The sequence below is a fragment of the Pan paniscus genome, chromosome 1 (assembly GCF_029289425.2).
Source record: "Pan paniscus chromosome 1, NHGRI_mPanPan1-v2.0_pri, whole genome shotgun sequence".
NCBI classification, from domain to species: Eukaryota; Metazoa; Chordata; class Mammalia; order Primates; family Hominidae; genus Pan; species Pan paniscus.
This window is the reverse complement of record NC_073249.2, coordinates 116,971,829-116,989,057: the sequence shown is the minus strand read 5'-3', so window position 1 is coordinate 116,989,057 and position 17,229 is coordinate 116,971,829. Positions and strand designations below refer to the sequence as shown.

At 56.0% G+C, this 17,229-nt stretch overlaps 2 protein-coding genes across 2 annotated transcripts in view; one reads left to right on the top strand and one right to left on the bottom strand.

Annotated features, from left to right (window-relative positions):
• Positions 1-1,106, top strand: part of STRIP1 (striatin interacting protein 1) — a 22,603-nt gene extending 21,497 nt beyond the window's left edge. Inside the window, exon 21 of the mRNA XM_003810647.7 lies at positions 128-1,106. Coding sequence (XP_003810695.3) covers positions 128-375 — 248 coding nt within the window. The 3' untranslated portion in view covers positions 376-1,106. The remainder of the gene's footprint in view (positions 1-127) is intronic.
• Positions 821-17,229, bottom strand: ALX3 (ALX homeobox 3). The gene is made up of 4 exons (XM_003810709.7): positions 16,882-17,229; positions 11,121-11,437; positions 7,914-8,042; positions 821-7,519 (listed from the first exon to the last, which is right to left on the bottom strand). Exons 1-4 carry the CDS (start codon positions 17,156-17,158, stop codon positions 7,211-7,213), a joined length of 1,032 nt encoding a protein of 343 aa, XP_003810757.4. The 5' UTR covers positions 17,159-17,229; the 3' UTR covers positions 821-7,210.

Below are 17,229 nucleotides of genomic sequence, written 5' to 3'. Positions count from 1 at the left end.
ATCTTTCTGAGGATGAGCTCGGAGGTATCCTGCTCTTAGTTGACACTCAATATTCCTGGCCAGTGAATCCATGGGGAGCTGCTACAGGGCATGGCTCCTAACTGTGTTTCTTCCTGCTTTGTCTCAGATCTTGATGCCCGGCCTTGGGACTTCCAGGCAGAGGAGTGTGCCCTTCGTGCCAACATTGAACGCTTCAACGCCCGGCGCTATGACCGGGCCCACAGCAATCCTGACTTCCTGCCAGTGGACAACTGCCTGCAGAGTGTCCTGGGCCAACGGGTGGACCTCCCTGAAGACTTTCAGATGAACTATGACCTCTGGTTAGAAAGGGAGGTCTTCTCCAAGCCCATTTCCTGGGAAGAGCTGCTGCAGTGAGGCTGTTGGTTAGGGGACTGAAATGGAGAGAGAAAAGATGATCTCAAGGTACCTGCGGGACTGTCCTAGTTCATTGCTGCAGTGCTCCCATCCCCCACCAGGTGGCAGCACAGCCCCACTGTGTCTTCCGCAGTCTGTCCTGGGCTTGGGTGAGCCCAGCTTGACCTCCCCTTGGTTCCCAGGGTCCTGCTCCGAAGCAGTCATCTCTGCCTGAGATCCATTCTTCCTTTACTTCCCCCACCCTCCTCTCTTGGATATGGTTGGTTTTGGCTCATTTCACAATCAGCCCAAGGCTGGGAAAGCTGGAATGGGATGGGAACCCCTCCGCCGTGCATCTGAATTTCAGGGGTCATGCTGATGCCTCTCGAGACACACAAATCCTTGCTTTGTCAGCTTGCAAAGGAGGAGAGTTTAGGATTAGGGCCAGGGCCAGAAAGTCGGTATCTTGGTTGTGCTCTGGGGTGGGGGTGGGGTGTTTCTGATGTTATTCCAGCCTCCTGCTACGTTATATCCAGAAGTAATTGCGGAGGCTCCTTCAGCTGCCTCGGCACTTTGATTTTGGACAGGGACAAGGTAGGAAGAGAAGCTTCCCTTAACCAGAGGGGCCATTTTTCCTTTTGGCTTTCGAGGGCCTGTAAATATCTATATATAATTCTGTGTGTATTCTGTGTCATGTTGGGGTTTTTAATGTGTTTGTGTATTCTGTTTACATTAAAAAGAAGCAAAAATAATTCCCGTTGGCTTGTCTACAGGAAATATGGCCTCTACGTATCTCCTCCAGGTCTAGAAAGTGGTTTTTTCCGCTAGCATTGCTGGTCAACGCTTGTCCTTGTCAAGCTGCCTGCCTTTCCCATCCTGGGGGAAGAGGAGAGGGAGTTGGCATTTATCCAGTGTAAGTTAACCCCACAGTAATCTGGGATTGCTCTAGCCCAACTCCAGGGCACTAGGTTACTTTACTGACACACTGTCCTGCACCCCTGGGTTTGCTGTAATTTCAGTAGGAGCCCCAGGTTTCTCTGGATCACATCACTGAGCTGGCCTCAGCCAAACCAGTGTCAGTGCTAGGGAGGGAGGGGCTAGGTCAAAGCAAGGGGGTCTGCTGCTCTAGGTCCTCCCTGGGGCAGGTGGTTGGGACTGAGGGGAAACTTCAGTACTCAGAGCCTAGGAAGCAGACCATCAGGAGTCAGGTTCACGGTGGGAAACAGTGTTGGAGGGCCCAGGAGCCCCCTGTGGCTGAGAGAAAAGCAAGGAAAATCTTTGTAGTAGGTGTCAGTGGACACCTGGCGCCTCCACTTTGGCCTCCAGACCCCTGGTTTCATCTGCCTGAGAAGATATTAGTGTTTTGATGCTTGTGAAAGGAGTGTTCCCTTTTTAGAATTCCTGGAAGCTCTTATTTTACCTGTAGGCAGTTGTTTTGTAGGTTGTTAAATCTCCAAGGGGTCTTGACTTGTAAAGGAAACATGTTCTGGGGAGCATCTCCCCTTCTTTGGGTCTTGTGTTCATGCCTGCCTGGCCTGGGACCTGCTGAGCCTCAGGACAGGCCTTTTGATGTGCCAGCATGGTTAGGGACAGCAGGGGTGGAAGGCAGCAGTGTACTCCTGGTGGTCACACAGCTGTGAGATGGGAAGTCCCATCTGTGACTGATGGGCCCTATGCCCCAAAGTAACTTGTACAGGACAAGGGAATTGACACAATTTATGTGTGGATGGTGGATTTTCTGCTATTTCTTTCCAGGACTGACAGGAAATATGTATCTTGAGATTTCAATTAGGGAGAGATGGATTTTTCACATTTTAACTCTCCCATGAAGCCTGAGTTACTGAACCTGCGTGGTCGAGGCCTGTCTCTCCTCTGACCTGCAAAAGAGAATGCAGGACTATCAAAGCTGCAAGGGCCATAAAGCCTGGGCAGGCAAATCCCTTCAGCTGTAGGCCCAGGAGACAGCCTGGGGAGAGGAAGGGGCTTCTCACAGCCACAGAGTGTGTTAGTGGCACGTTGGCCATTTGAACTCAGGTCTTTGTACAGAAATGTCTTTTGGAGCCACCCAGTTTTTGTGGCTTTTTAAATCTCATATGGGTCATGAAATGGGCAGAGTACATGAAGACCCTTTGTACTTTGATTGAGTTACATAAAATGTTGTTTATTGCTAAGCAGGGTCAGGGTCCACTGCTCCTTCAATCCACCGAGGGACAGATTACCCTGAGGCAGTATCACTCTAAGGATGGGAGCTGTCCCTTGTTAATCGTAAGAGTTACCACTTATGGGTTGCCAAGTAGGTACCAGGCACAATATTAGATGCTTCTCAAAGCCTTATTTTCTACAAAGCCAGCAAATGCTGAGTACTTACAATGTGCCAGCCAGCGTTCTAACCACTTGATGTATAATATCTTACATATTCCTTGTAATATCCTGAAAGATACATGCCATTTTAATCCCTATTTTGCACAGGAGAAAACTGTGGCACAGAAAGGATAAAGAACTTGCCCAAGGTCATATAAAGGCAAGAGCCAGGATTCAAATCCAGGCCTCCGTCTCAGCGCACGCATTTTTTTCACTCCCTCACACCCTTTGCTATTAGTCATTGTCATACCCCAGCACTTAGCACCAGTGCCTTCATTTGCTCATTTATTCACCACAGCCAACACTTAACATTTGCTCTAGCATCGTCCCCGGCATGAAAGATTCATGGTAAATGTCCATTGCTTTAGGTCCTAACTGGACCACCTAAGCTTAGCCTTAGCCTAGCCTCTGATGTTCCCTGAATATGCCCTCCTCAGGGTAACTTGGCTGTTGCTGCCGTCTTTTTTTCTTTTCAGCCTGAGCCTAAATTTCTTTCTTTTCTGGGTCCCAGAGGACTCTTGTGTTGGCTGCCCCTTCTATACCTGTTAGGCTCATTTCCCAGGAGGCTGGCTTCCGTCTGTCCTCAAAGAGCTGACTTCTCAGAGGAGAATAGTTGTTACATTCATTTGGCACTTGGCACAGTCAGCCTCAGGCAGCTGGCTATAAAACAAGGGAGGAGCACCCTTTGGGAGTGAGACAGCCCTGACTTTCAATTCGGGCTCTGACATTTACTCACTGAGGGACCTTGAGCTAGTCAATTTCCAAGGCTCAGTTGACTCATCTGTAAAAATTGGTTTAATAATAGCCGTATTGCATGGGCTGAGTAAGATTGTGGAAATGAACCTACATGTCTGGCTGACAAGGGATGACAATAAATGGTAGCAGTTCTTAGTCTTGGCAATGGCCCCTCAAACTCTAATGTTCTATGAATTTGCACCCATTTCCTATGTCCCCTAGAAGACAGAAATCACTTTCAAGGACCAGAACCATGTCTTAGGCCTCCTTAAAGCCCCTGGACCTAGCTGGCTGCTGTGAATCCAGAGGCATCTCAGAAGAGTCAGCTACTCGTCCAGCAACCTGCCATCACACCTTGAAGGCCTGTTGGGGCCAGGCCCTGTGGTAGATGCCCTGGATATCCAGGTTACTAGGATACCACACTCTCTCACTTCTCTCGAGCTCACAGTTGATGGAGACACAGCCATAAGAGCAAGTAAAAGCAATAGCATGATAGGTAACAGACGTCTGAAGGGCTTACCACAGGTCCCACTGGTCCCAGCCTCTTAGTATTGGAGAGATTGCTGGGGGAGCCAGCAGTCGCTAAGTGGGAAGGAAGGGGGCTCCAGCATCAGAATCAAGGGCTCTGACAGCTGACGCTTGATGCTCACCACCTTCCAGGTGAAATGCCTGGGATGAGCCTGTGGAGGAGGCTGGGGCAGGGGAAGTCTTTCCTCTGCTGGATAAAGGAAATGTTAGGGTCTTCCTAGTTCCTGGCCATGCTAGACTCTTCCCATCTGGAGCTGCAGAGGGTCTGCACTTTGGGGTTGTAATTCAGGTTGAAGTGTAAATGGGAGAGGTGGGGAAGGAGGATTGAATGCCTTGCATGAGAAGCATTTCCAGCTGCTGACTGAGGTGGGCAGACTAGACTGATGGGCCCCCTGGCTGTGGCCCTCCAGTCCTGACCTGGTGTCCGTGTTTCTGCCAGGACCAAGATTTAGGGCTCTGGCATCTTCTCTGGGGGAGACCGGAGCCTCAGCAAAAGGAGCTGGGATTTCAGGAGGGGCCACTTCCCCTTTCCCTTCCCAGAAGGAGTGGCCAGAGCACAGGCCTGGCCTTGAGGAACCACTGGCCTGGGCGGAGGTCAGCTCTGGAGTGAGGCTGAGGGCAGGGGTATCTGGAGACGGGGCCGTGTCTTAGGGGTGTGTGGGAGGAGGAGGGACACAGCTAATGAGAAGCAGGTGGAAGGGCTGCTCATGCCCCAGGCAGGGGACAGGCTGGCTGGGATGGCCCAGTAAGTAGGAGGAGCTGTCACCTCACAGACAATCCCACAAAACAGGCTCCGGGATACCCATTCATATTCATTATATGTGAAGTGGGCGGTTGTAAAGTTAGCTTTCTCTTCATTTAGCTGTCACTGGACAGAAAAATATGAGCTGTGGGCAGATGCCCCTGGATGAGAGCCAGTAGCCAGTCTCTGGCCTCTTTGTGCCCTCCCCTAGGAGCCCCCCACCCCGCCATGGGTCCCCTCCTGGCCTCTGCCAGCCTCTCCCACTCTTGCTTCATTGACCTCTGGCTCACCTTTATTTTTTCTCCTGTCTCTTCCCACTTCTGGTTTCTTTGTTTGGGTTTATCACAGATCCTTTCCTCTTCCCTCCTTTCATATTTCTAAGCCCTCTCAAGAGAGAAGAATCATATTTTTCCTCAACCATCACTCTATCTCTGGCACCCAGCACATTGCCAGGCTGAGTTGGCACTCAAAAATGTTTGTAGAACAAACTACTCTCTCTATACATCTTTCTGACTTGGTGGGGAAGAAGGTCCAAAACTTTGCTGATGACTCCTTGGATGAAGAAACTTCTCATACAGTGGTGTGAGCCCTGGAGTCAGAATGGTTGGCTTGAGCCCCAATTTCATTACTGCCTGGCCAGGTGAAGGAGATTCTGTTCATCAGTGGCAGCCAGGGATGTCTCTCCTTCCTACCCTGACTCTCCTCTTTCTGCTGGGTCCCCTCCCGGATACAGGGCTCACACCTGTGGACCTCAGAGCCAGCGTCAAGACCGAGAGGAAAGAAATCACCAAAAGCCAGACCCTTGTATAGAGGGAAGGGGAAGGAAGGGAGGGAAGACAGACTCCTCTGGGGATATATGCGACTGTCTTGGCTGGGAAATCTGATCTGGTGGGGGACTCACCCCCTCCTCTGGAATCAGCTCAGCCCTGATGTGTCTTTGTGGGCTTGGGTTTCTCTGTGCCTGAAAGATGAGGCGTGGGGTGGGGGTGGCCGGGCTGCTGGTTGAGGCTGAATTCTTCTGAGCAATGTGGTTGTGTTTACTGGGAGGGTGGGAGGGCCAGACCTTTTTCCTGCCTTCCAGGCTTTGGAGATAAGGCAGAAAGTGAGGATGAAGGATAGAATGGGTAATACTCTGAAACCACAAGAAAGAGTTCTGGCTTTTGTCTGTGCCCCACAGCTCAGACATTTCCTGGGGCATCTGGAAGGAAGCTGCCCCACTCCCACCACCCTGGGGTCCCAGCCCATGGGGAGCACAGAACCTCAGTGGGCACCCCTTTCTTCCATTCTACCTCCTGTCCATTGTCAGTTTAGCCACAAAGTTATTTTAGCTTTTTTACTGCCAGTCCCACCCTCAGTTTTCCCTGCCACATGAGCCCAGCCCTAGAGCTGAGCTTTTCTCCCTGCCTCCCAGCACAGCCAAAGCCACAGAGACCCTAGGCAGGTGACAGAGCCCAGCCTGGCATGCATCGGCCTTGAGGGCTCTGCTGCAGGACCACCTTCCCCTTCCTTGCTGGCCCCTCAGGGGTCGTGGCCAGCCTGCATCCTGGACACAGACCAGCCCCAAAGCAACCAGTGCCAAGCCCTGGGGATAGACAGTCACCTGGTATAAAAAACACCACCACCTTTATTAGAATGCTGGGCAGCTTTTTCTCTCTCTCTCTTTTTTTTTTTTAAACAAAAACAACAACAAAAGTGTCTGTACAAAAATGGGGATCAGGATCTCAGTCTGTGGAAATCTGTTTTATTCTTACCAACATCCAATATCATTTCCATGGCATAGCTCTGGGCTGGTCCCGTGGAAGAGATTCCAAATATGTGGTGATTTCTGGTGGAATTTCTGCCCCCTTGGAGGGGAAGATGACTGCATGGCATGCTGGGAGTGCAGGCACATGGCAGGAGTGAGGGTGGCTGGAGCTGAGGAGCCAGTGTGCCTCAGTCTATGCTGACCTTGGCCTTTACACCCTCCTTAGTGTCAGACGCCAGTGCGCCCCCTGCTGGTGGGGAGGGGAAGCAGGGCTGACTCCACCCCATCATGGGAGACTCCCTTTTGGTTTCCGTCTCATCATGAAGAGCTTCAGTCCACTCGGCGTTCTCCTCCCATTTTCCTGGGTTCCCTGAACGATGAGCCAAGTAAGCTGTCTTAGCTGGAGAGATGACAATGGACTTGGACAAAGTCTGGAGGAAGCAGGGCAGTGTCTCCCTGCCTCCAGCCCAGAGTTCAGGTGAGGGGACTCAGTTTGTGGTAGGAAGAGTCCTGGCTGCTTCGAAGCCCCTTCTCCTAGGCAGCCCCACCTTATTCTAAGAGAAAAGACCCTGTAACATGTTCCCTGCGGGGGGCTGACAGTGCCAGCTGCTCTCGCAGGCCTCCAGAACCATCTGGGGCTTGGAGGCAGAGGTGCTTCCTCCCTGGTGTCCAGGCAGGGGTGGGCTGGGAGCGGCTGGGAATGGAAAAGGAGGTGGGCAGCTCATTCTGCAGGTCCATGCAACCGATCACGTGGTCCAGTTCAGAAGGCCAGGTGGCTCCTTGGGCTTTACCCTGAGCGAGACGAGGCTTGGAGACTTATAGTCACCATCTGAGGAAGGCTCAAAGCTGTGGCCCCCCAGGGTGGGGGGAAAGCCATGGATGGAGTAGATGCCAGGGTGAGCCGCAGAAGGGGCTGGCACCCCCATGAAGCCAGCCACACTCCCATGGGGGTGGGAATATGGAGACATGCATGGGGAGGGGATGCCCTCTGGAGACACAAGGCAGGGGCCTCCAGGGCTCCCGGATCCTGGACTGGCCCACAGGGAGTTCTGCAGCTGAAAAGAGAGGGGAAAGAAGGCCCATGAGCCTGTAGCCTCAGGAGCTGACTTCCCTACCCAGGGGCTTTCTCTTTGTCCTTGGGGCCCCAGAAACTTTCCAGGAAACCTCCACTTGGCTCAGATCTACCCCCTCCCACCCCCAACACTGGCAGTGGCATCTCAGGAGGCTCCTGCCACTGTTCTCAAAACGAAATTTTCTTCTGTGATTCCTTTGTGTTCCGCATGCGTCATTCATGAGACAGGCAAGAGCCCCGGTTTGCAGAGAAAGAAGTGAAGTGGTGTACCCACTGTCATACAGAACACTGACGCTCTCCAGGTTTCTTCAGGCCAGACCTCATATTCTTTTTGGTGACCCTGCCAGGTCCTGGCTCAGGTAGGGCTGGGGTCTTACCTGAGGGTGGCTGTCAGTGCGGGGCAGCACAGAGATGTCATAGGCAGCCGTGAAGGGGTTCCGCCCCTCCTGGATCTTCCCATAACGCTCGCGCTTCCGCCACTTGGCTCTGCGGTTCTGGAACCAGACCTGGGGGCAGGTTGTGGGGGTTTGAGGGGGTGATAGGGCAGCCCTGAGGAAAGGAGCCTGCTAGGGAGAGCTGATGGTTGTGTCCTCTTGTGGGATGGGGAGGAGGCTCCAGGATGGAGGATCTCAACTGTTAATCCACACTGTTCTCCAGGCCAGGGAAACCTGGGAGGAAGCCTGGGAGAGGCCCAAGCCCAAAGTGGGTAATTGGCCCCATGGGCCTCCAGCTGTCACTCCCCAGGTTGAATCACTGTGGTCCTCCAGGCTGGCTGTGTCTAGTAAGGGTGTTGTGGGGGCATCTGTGGGCCTCAGGGGCCCTAGGTACTTCCTGGGTATACTGTGTACATGTGTTGGGTTTCTAGTCTCCCTGCCTCATCTCGTTTTCCAGGCTACCCACCTCATAGCATCTGAGGAATCTTAGACATTTCTGTTCAGGTCATGGTCCTGTTTAAACCCTCAGTGACTCCCTGGAGACCTTGGTCCAGAGCATAGCTTCTTAACAAGGCCCCTGCCTCTCTGCACAGCCTCATATCCTGCCAGGCAAACACATTTATTCTTCTGGTTGCCTCCCAAGCTCCCGCCCAGCTCTTCTGAAACACTGCTATCTTGCTCCTTCCATCTTTTGCTTAGGTTTTCTTTTCCTTGGCTACTCATCCCCTCAACACATACATCCACACTGGGCATCCTCCACAGGACTTCCAAAATACCCTGGACCTCTCTTTGTACTCATCCCATTCCATTACCATGATCTGTTTTGGAATCTGTTTCTCCCATTTATTTGTGAGCCCTTGGCAGATAGGGGTGGCACATCTGTGTGTTGTGCACATCTGTGTACATATCTGTGATGAATTCGTTGTTTGGTATATGTGCTGTGACTGTTACATTTAACTGTATTGGTATATATGTTTTGTATTTCTATCATTTAATCAACATTTATGTGTCAGCCTCTAAGCTAAATTTAACAATGTCAAAATAAAACCAACCAAACAAAACAACCCCTGCTTTCCAGGGATATCTAGCTGGGAGTCACAACAGAAGAAAGGGGTGTGTGTGTGTGTGTGTGTGTGTGTGTGTGTAATCCGTCTACCCCAGCTGGGGTGTGTGTGTGTGTGTGTGTGTGTGTGTGTGTGTGTCAGTAATCCGTCTACCCCAGCTGGGATGAGAAATCCCACCCCAGCCCCTCAGGCTTCCTGCCCCCATGGTCATTCCTACACATGCAGGCAGGTAAGGCACCAACAGTGAAGGGGCTGTGCATACCCCATCCCCCTAGCTCCCAGATTGCCAAGATAAGAAAGCAGGCCTGCAGCAAGGTCAGCAAAAGGCCACCCCCACCTGCCCAGCTGCCTGGATTTCCTTTCTCTGCTCTCCCTCCCCTGACAGAGGATGAGGGAGCTTACAGCCAGTGAATCTGGCTATTGGAACTCACTTTTCTGTCACCACCCATTCTCCCTTGGGGATCCCGCTGTAGGCCTCCCCTGGGCTCTGGACCTGCCCTCTGCATTATCTGGTGTGTAGTCTCATTCTTCCTCTCCATAGGGCAGGGTGTATGGGTGGGTTTCACACCCCTGCCAGAGAAAACATTCCTACTCCAGGGTCTCCGTCCTTCAGGAAGCTTCTAGACTAGGGCTGAGGGCCTCATGGCTACTCCTGCACCCTCTCAGGTTGAAAAGGCCTAGGAGAGGAGCAGAGGAAGTGCTCTCCACCTCCCACAAACACTTGCTTTGGGAAGAGCTGGTTAGACCACACCCCGGAGACCTGCTGAGGTGACTCCATGGTCCTGATTCCCATGGCTTATATCATCTGGGGTTGCCTTGAATGCCGGGCCTCTTGCCCTGATGACCTCAGCCCCTGGAGGCCTTGGGGGACAGTCTTGGAAGTCTGTTTTGGCTCCTCGGAGGAGCAGGGAGGCAGGAGAACTCAGCAGAGAAGGGGAAACAGCCCAAGCCTCTCTCATCCTGTTGGATGCAGCCGTAGGGCCTTCTCTGTTAGATGACAGCTGGCCTCTTTATAGACTGGCCTGTCAGTCCCCATATCCTGCCAGGACTATCCCCTGCCCTAGTGCCTTCACAAAGGGTCTCTGGAAGGGCCCCATGCAGGGTGGGATAGCATGAGCTTTGTTCCTGCTAAGTCTCCTCCATGGTGGGAGAGAGACTCCTCTGCCTAAGAGGTCACCTCCTCACCTTTCCCCAGAACTCCAACCCACCCCTCCCAGTGTCTCCTGCTTGGTATCGGGAAGCCTGCTTTGATCGAGCCGGTTCAGTGCAAGCCAGTGAATGGCCATCTTCCTCTTGGGCCAGACTCTCACTGAAACTCCTTCCCCATCCCCAGCCTGCTTGCCACCTTCATGTGCTTGACACTTCCAACATGCTTGGATGTGGGCTTCCCTTGCCTTCCTCCCTTCTCAGCATTTACCTACCCACAGGCTGGGCTCCCCCCATGTAAAACTGGCCACGGCCCCTCTGGGAAGCCCTGGCACCTGATCTCCATGGGGGAGTTTGTTAGGATGGGGAAGGGCTCCCAGCCAGCCTTTCCCAGCCAGGGTCTGAGCGCTGGCAGGGACCCAAGGTCGGTGGCTCCTGATGACTTTGAGAATCACTGACCCTGAGACCTCCTGACAGGGACCCTCCCATTCTAGGCAGCCACCTCAGGAGCAGCCCTGATGTGTGTTCAGCACTTCACCGCTTCCAAAATGCGGCCATCCCTGTGATCCTCAGGATAGTCCGTACGTAGCCAGTCCCATCATTCCCTTTTCCTGAACTGGGAAACTGAGACTGAGAGATTTATTAACATACCCCAGATCACCTCCAGTAAGTGGCAGAGTTAGGACTCCCACACAGGTGATGGCTTCCAGAGGCCATCGCCCTTACACCCAGGCATAAGCTTCAATTTGGGCCAGAAGAGCCTGTGGCTGCAGCAGAGCTGGGCATGAGGGTGAGCCCAGGAGGGGAAGGCTGGTGCAGGCCCCTGGGAAAGGTAGCTCTGGGAGGCACCAGTGCCCACCTCTCCCAGCCCTTCCAGATCACTTTCTGGTCACTGTGTGATAGAGGCAGCCAGAGAGCCCCATCCTTGCAGTGCCCTCACCTGTACCCGGGCCTCGGTCAGGTCTGTGCGCAGGGCCAGCTGCTCCCGGGCGTACACATCAGGATAGTGGGTTTTCTGGAAGACCTTCTCCAGCTCCTCCAGCTGGAATGTGCTGAAGGTCGTGCGGTTACGACGCTTCTTGCTCTTGTTCTTGGCCAACTCCATGGAGTCAGGGAGTCCCGGGGAAAGAGGAAGATGCAGGCTGGCCAGGCAGGGTCCCGGGGAGCCTTGCAAGTTAGAGGGCCCGTCTCTGGGGCCCCCTCGGCAGTCCAAGGGCAGCTGGGGGAAGCTGGCAGCTTTGGAGGTCTTCTCCTCAGCTGCAATGGAGAACACAAAAAGGAGGATGGCAACTGAACCAGGGGCTTTTGTGGGTTGGAATGGAGGGAGGGGGAAGAACATTGACGCCTCAGTCTCCGCCTCCCCCTTCCTTTCCCTTCCCTTCCTCCTGGCAGCCACCCTCCATGGGAGCCTGGCATTTAGAGGCCTGCCTGCTGAGCCTCCAGCTGGGGAGGGGGCCCTGGGGAACTATGTGCTCTGTGGTCTGGGCGGATCTGCTGGGGCCAGAGTGGGGTTCATTTCAGGGAAGTGCTCTGTGGTGGTGCGTTCCACAGGGACGTGAGAGGACTGGCGCCACAGCAGGACCACCACCCTGGCAAGGCCAAGAATGGGGGCAGAGGGCGGGGTGAGGATGGGGTGGTTGACATCTCCTGCTCCTGCCAGAAAGTGCTTCCTTGTTCCTAACTCTGCAGGCCTTGGTTCCCAGGCCCTTATGCCCACGCCTCTGCTCCCAGGGCCAGGCAGGCTGTGGACGTGGGTGCTCAGACCACCTTTGGCTGGTCTGGCTGAGCTTTATTCTCTGAACCCCAGGTCTCAGGTCAATATCAAATTCCCCAGCTCTGGTGTAAGAAGGGCAAGATGGGACAAAGAAGCTTCCAGAGGGATTGCTTCTCTCCATTCCTCCTAAAATTGTGGTGTCTGGGCAAGGACTTAAGCTCCAGCAATAGAGAAGCAGAGCTGAGATAGGCTGTGCTCAAAGAAGGAGAGTTGGGGACCAGTGTCACAACAGGGCACAGCCCCTGTCCCCATCATTCCCATCATTGACCACCCCCTCCTTCCTCAGGAGTTTCTAACTGCTCCCCCATTGCCTGTGTTTAACAGGCAGGGAAGGACTTGATTACAGACTGGAACAGTTTCCAGCAGCCCCACTCTGACATGCTAACCCCTACTCCAGAAGCTTGGCGGAGCCTCACCATGGTGGATCGACCGACGGAGCATGGTGAAAAATAGGTCACCCTGATTGCCCACGCCCTCTCCCTCTGGCAAGGACCCCCAGCGGTGTCCCCATGAAATCCCTCCTCAACAGTCCACTGGGATGGCAGCTGAGACGCCACAAAGACGCCCCACTGACTCACACAGCCTCTTGCCTGGCTCTGGGCCCATCTCCAGTGGAGGCCTGACCCTGAGGAGGCCCAGCTAGCTGGCACAAGAGGCAGTGCCTTCCCAGGACTTGGTGTCAGGATCACAGCTGTGGTTGGGGGAGGATGGGACTGGAGAAATGGGCCTCTCAGGATCTGGGTCTCATGAGTCCCTGTCTGCACTTGTGAAGGACAAATGGGGCAGGGTCCTCCTCAGCTGGAAGGTGGTCAGTTACTTTCCAGGACTACCCAGGCCATGAAATAAGCTCCTGGTGTGTGTCCTGGAGGACTGGGAGAGTCAGGCAGGGCTACCTAGCCTTGGACCATGCCCAGCCTGTACACAGGCCTGTACACAGGTAGCCCACAGCTACAGCCCAGGGACCAGGGCTCCTTCACAACTCAGGTGGAGCACAGGGGAGAAAGTGTTCCAGTCCCTGATTTCCATTCTTGGGCCAGCACATTTCAGGTTTAGAGGCAGTTCCATTTGATAGAAGCTTAGGAAGGAAGACTCACAGAAGTTGAACCAAATAATAGAAAATGATAGGAAGACTAGGGACACTGGAATGGGACATCCCCCCCTCCCTGCCCGCCACCCCCACCACATGCATACACACAGCAGGCCATGGAAATGTTCAGCCTGAGAAGGAAGAGTCTTGGTGTCTTAGGTTTGTAGGGAGGCTGTGCTGGACTCCAGGCAGAAAAGGGGTGAGGGTAGCTCAGGGCTGAGGGTCAGGGCTGGGGTTCAAGAGTACTGACATCCTGGCAGAGGCCCTCCAAAGCCCTGGGGCTTGCTCATCTGCCTCTTGGGTCTCAATAGGACCTGCCCAGAGGAAGGGACCAGATCTGGGGCCCTGAGACTTGTGTTCCTGACCTTGAGCCACCAAGCTGCCAGGGACAAGGGATGAAAGTGCAGTAGGACTTCCTCAGAACAGCTTCCCCAAAGAAGAGGCTAAGCCTGCTGGCCTCTGCCCAACTCCCATGCCTGCCCAGTCTACAGCCCTCTCAAGGGACCACAGAACTGCTCTCCTCATTGTCATTGCCCTGAAACCTCCTTGATCTACCTGGAGGACACCAGAGAGAGGGTGGCATCCCTCCACTTTGGGAGAGAGGGGCACTCCTCAGAGAACACAGAGCAGCCTCCTGAGGAGCAAGGCCCAGAAGAGGAAAGGGATAGAACTGGGATAAATGGAAGGCAGAAGCCAGGAAAGACAGGCCAGGAATAGCAGCCAGCAGCTTGAACCTAAGCTTGTAAAGGAGTGAGGGCTGCTCTGCTGAGCACGGGGCACATCTGAGGTGTGTATGGATTGTGCAGAGGAGTCACTGCACCTGATCCGGACACTAGGTGGTTAAGGCGGGGTACTCATGTTGGAGACAGCCTGAGACAACGCTGGGGTGTCTTCTGCCTGCATAACCGCAGGGCCACAGCAGCAGCTGTTGGGCATGAAAGCCAGGAGCCTTTTAACGTAGTAAATAAAGGAGCTCTCTGTCCCTGACCCAGCTCTCAGGCCTGCCGTACCCTGAGCACCCCTCACCCGGAGGAGTGCCAGAGCCCCTACCAGCGGCTGCTTCTAAGCCACTGTGCAGCCAGGAAGCAGCGCCGCAGCAGGCCCGAGTGCTCCACTGTCCCCACAGAAGGCATCCATTGAGACCGCGGGACCAGCCTCGGCTTTCACATTTCGCTGCAGCCTTGTCCCGCGCCGCACTGTTTCCTCCGGCCACTGTGGGGTCGCTAAGCGACCTGCAGAACTCGCTGAGGCCCAGGCTCCTGCAGCTCCCGCCGAAGACTCAAAGCCAGAGTGGACATAAACGCCGTGGGCAGGACCCCGGTGAGGCCTCGGTGCCCTTCTTGGGGGTTCTCAGCCTTGGCCCAGAAGCCTCAGCCCGGGTCTAAGAACTTGGGACTCTCCTCGACTTTGGCGGTCAGCCGGGTCATCCGGCTCAGGGCCTCAGCGGCAGCGGGCAAAACTCTAGTAGGAGTCTCTTGCCGAGGGCGTGTTTCGACGTCAGAACCAAACTCGGGGACAGACTAGCCAAGCGCGGAGGGCGCGAGAGTGGCTGGCAGCGCCAGCACGCAGCCTGGGTTCAGAGCAAGGCTGGGCGCTCTCAGCAAAGGGCGGCCTGGGGCTGCGCGGGCGGCGGACTGCAGGCGGGAGAAGAGCGAGGTGCGCCAGGCTCTGGGGCGCGCAACTGCCCAGCCTCGTGAAAGATCGCGCCGCAGATGGGGCGCAGCTGCGCGCTCACTCGTGTGGACTGGAAACGCTCCGAGCCGGTTATTTTAAAAACCGGGAAATAAGGCGGGTTCCCTCTTCGCCCGCCACTTCCCACCAAGTAGGGTGTGCGGCCCTGGGGGCTGACTGTCCTCAAGCAGCCAGGCTCCACCGCGCGCCGCGCTGCGCCGAGGTCCGCTCTGCCGCAGGGACGCTGGCAGCCCGTTGAACACCGGCCAGAGCGCCAGAGGCTAGCGGCCGCCAGGATCTCTACCAGGCAGGCTCTGTTCGCACCCGCCTGCCTCCCTTTCGTTTGGCCTGTCCTCCGTTCAACTGAAATCGTTAATTTTCTTACCCCCTTGTTCTCATTTTGATATATTCCACGCTTTAAACATGCTCCGTTTTCTTTTGTTTAGTCTGCTCCCTCCCTCTTTGTCCTTTCCCCCTTCTCTAGTTATCCGTTTCGTTCGATCTTGCTCCTGCTTTTTTTATTCGTTCGTTCCTCATTTATTCATTTTAGTTCATCCCAGCTCGCCGACTGCCATTTACCCTCTCGTTCTCGCCGCGCTCTCCGTTGTTTTGTTCAATTTCCCTTCCCCTTTTCTTGGTTGTCGCTCGCTTTCTTTGGTTTTCTTTCTCGGTATTTCGTTGTCAAGGCCACCCTTGCCGTCGGATCCCGGGGTGCTGGGTTTCTCCCGGCCGCTCGTTCCGCACCAGCGCTCTCTGCAGTTCGCGCGGCACCGGTGTGGTCCGGCGGCCCGAGCTGTCGGTGCCGGATGCGGCGCGCCTAGCAGGGACGCGGGCCTGGAGGGGTGGCTCCTGCCCGACGCGGAGCGCTGAGCCAGGCCGGGTACCTGTCTCTGGCGGTGCTCACCGCGCTGCGCGGCCTCTGCCGTCTGGCTGGGATCAGAGGAGCCAGGCCAACTGCTTCTCATTAAGTCCCAACTGTGGTTTTTATCAGGAAAGCCTCTTTCAAAGGGCACAGACACGAAGCTCCGCGGACTCGTTCATTTCCTCCGTTGACCCACACACACCTCCCCGCCCTCCCCTACACATTCCCACCGCCCCGGCTGGGCGAAAGCCGGAGATGCCCGGCCACTCCGTGGCGGCCCGCGAGGCGCCAGCCGGGCGGCGGCAGGGGGTTGAGGCGGATCTTGGAGGATCCAGTTCTGGGCCTAGGCTGCGGGATATGGCAGCGCAGATAAGGTGGGTGCGGTGCGGAAGCCGAGACGCCTTACAGGTCATAGGGTTCGGCGGACGGCCGCAGAGCTGCCGATCAGCCTGCCAGGCCCCTGCCTTCAGGCGCATTCTCGGATGCCGGCGCGGTCCAGCCGGCCTTAGCACAGGGCACCGGCCCGTGAGCCCGCGGCGCCTGAGGGTTAGGCTGCCCAGGGCTGCTCCTGACTGCCCAGCGGTGATGATCCAGCGCGGGGAAGCCAAGACTGCCAGAAGGGCGGCTATCATAGTGCATAACGGCAGGGAGGCCAGCTTAGTATGAGAAATAAGAATACAGTTATTCCGTCTTGAGGACAGCCCTGGCATTGCACGACCAGTCGCGGCCAGACTGTGCCAGTCTGCCGCACAGGCAGCACCCTTCCTGTGAAGGCTAGGCCCGGGGAGGAGAGACAGGCCAAGGCCAGGCCGCAGTCCCCAGCCGACCCCGATTTGACCACTCTAGGTTGAGGCCCAGCCTCAGGGCCCTCAAAGGGCGCCAGACACAAAAGCCGCGCTTCTTCGTCAGGTCTCAGTGTGGCTCCACAGCCCTCGGCCGGGTCTGGGCTTCAGGGTAGGTGGCAGTTCCAGTCCAACTTCGGCAGAGCATGCTCTCTCCTTCCCAGGTCCAACTGCTTTCGGGCCCCGACTGGACTCCGGGCCGTCGCCACTGCACCTTCCCTCGACCTCCCGCCTCCCATTCCCGCCGCCGAGGAACGGTGGTTCACCCTCCCGCCCCACACTGGCCTTTGCCTGGCCCGGGCCAGCGCCAACCCGGCTTCCGTGGAAGCCGTGGCGAAAGGCGAGAGGGGCAAAAAGTTGAGAAATAGGCGAGCGGGAGAGATAAGCAGGAAGGCCCGGGTGGGCCCGGGTAAGGAAGAAGGAGAGAGGGTCGGGCTGCGCGCTACGCCCCGCGCCGCGCGTTACCTTCCGCGGGGCCCTCGTAGAAGTGGCCGCCGTTGAGGGCCAGGCCGGGCCCGAGGTCCTGCAGGTACTTGGCGGGCGGCTTGGCCGGCTCTGGGAGGTAGGGCTCCAGGGGCCCGCAGGCCGGAAAGCGGGTCAGCCGCGGGCCGCGGGGCGGCGCGGGGTGCAGGTGAGGCGCAGCGGCGGGGGTTCCCTGCGGGCCCGGAGGCTCGTCCCCCGAGGCCACATAGGGGCCGGGTGCAGGCCCCACGCGGAAAGGCGCGCAGTGCTCGGGGTCCATGCCGGCTCAGGGCGCACAGGCCTCCGGGGCTCCGGGGCTCGCGCTGCCCGCGCCGCCTGTGAGCGCCCGCC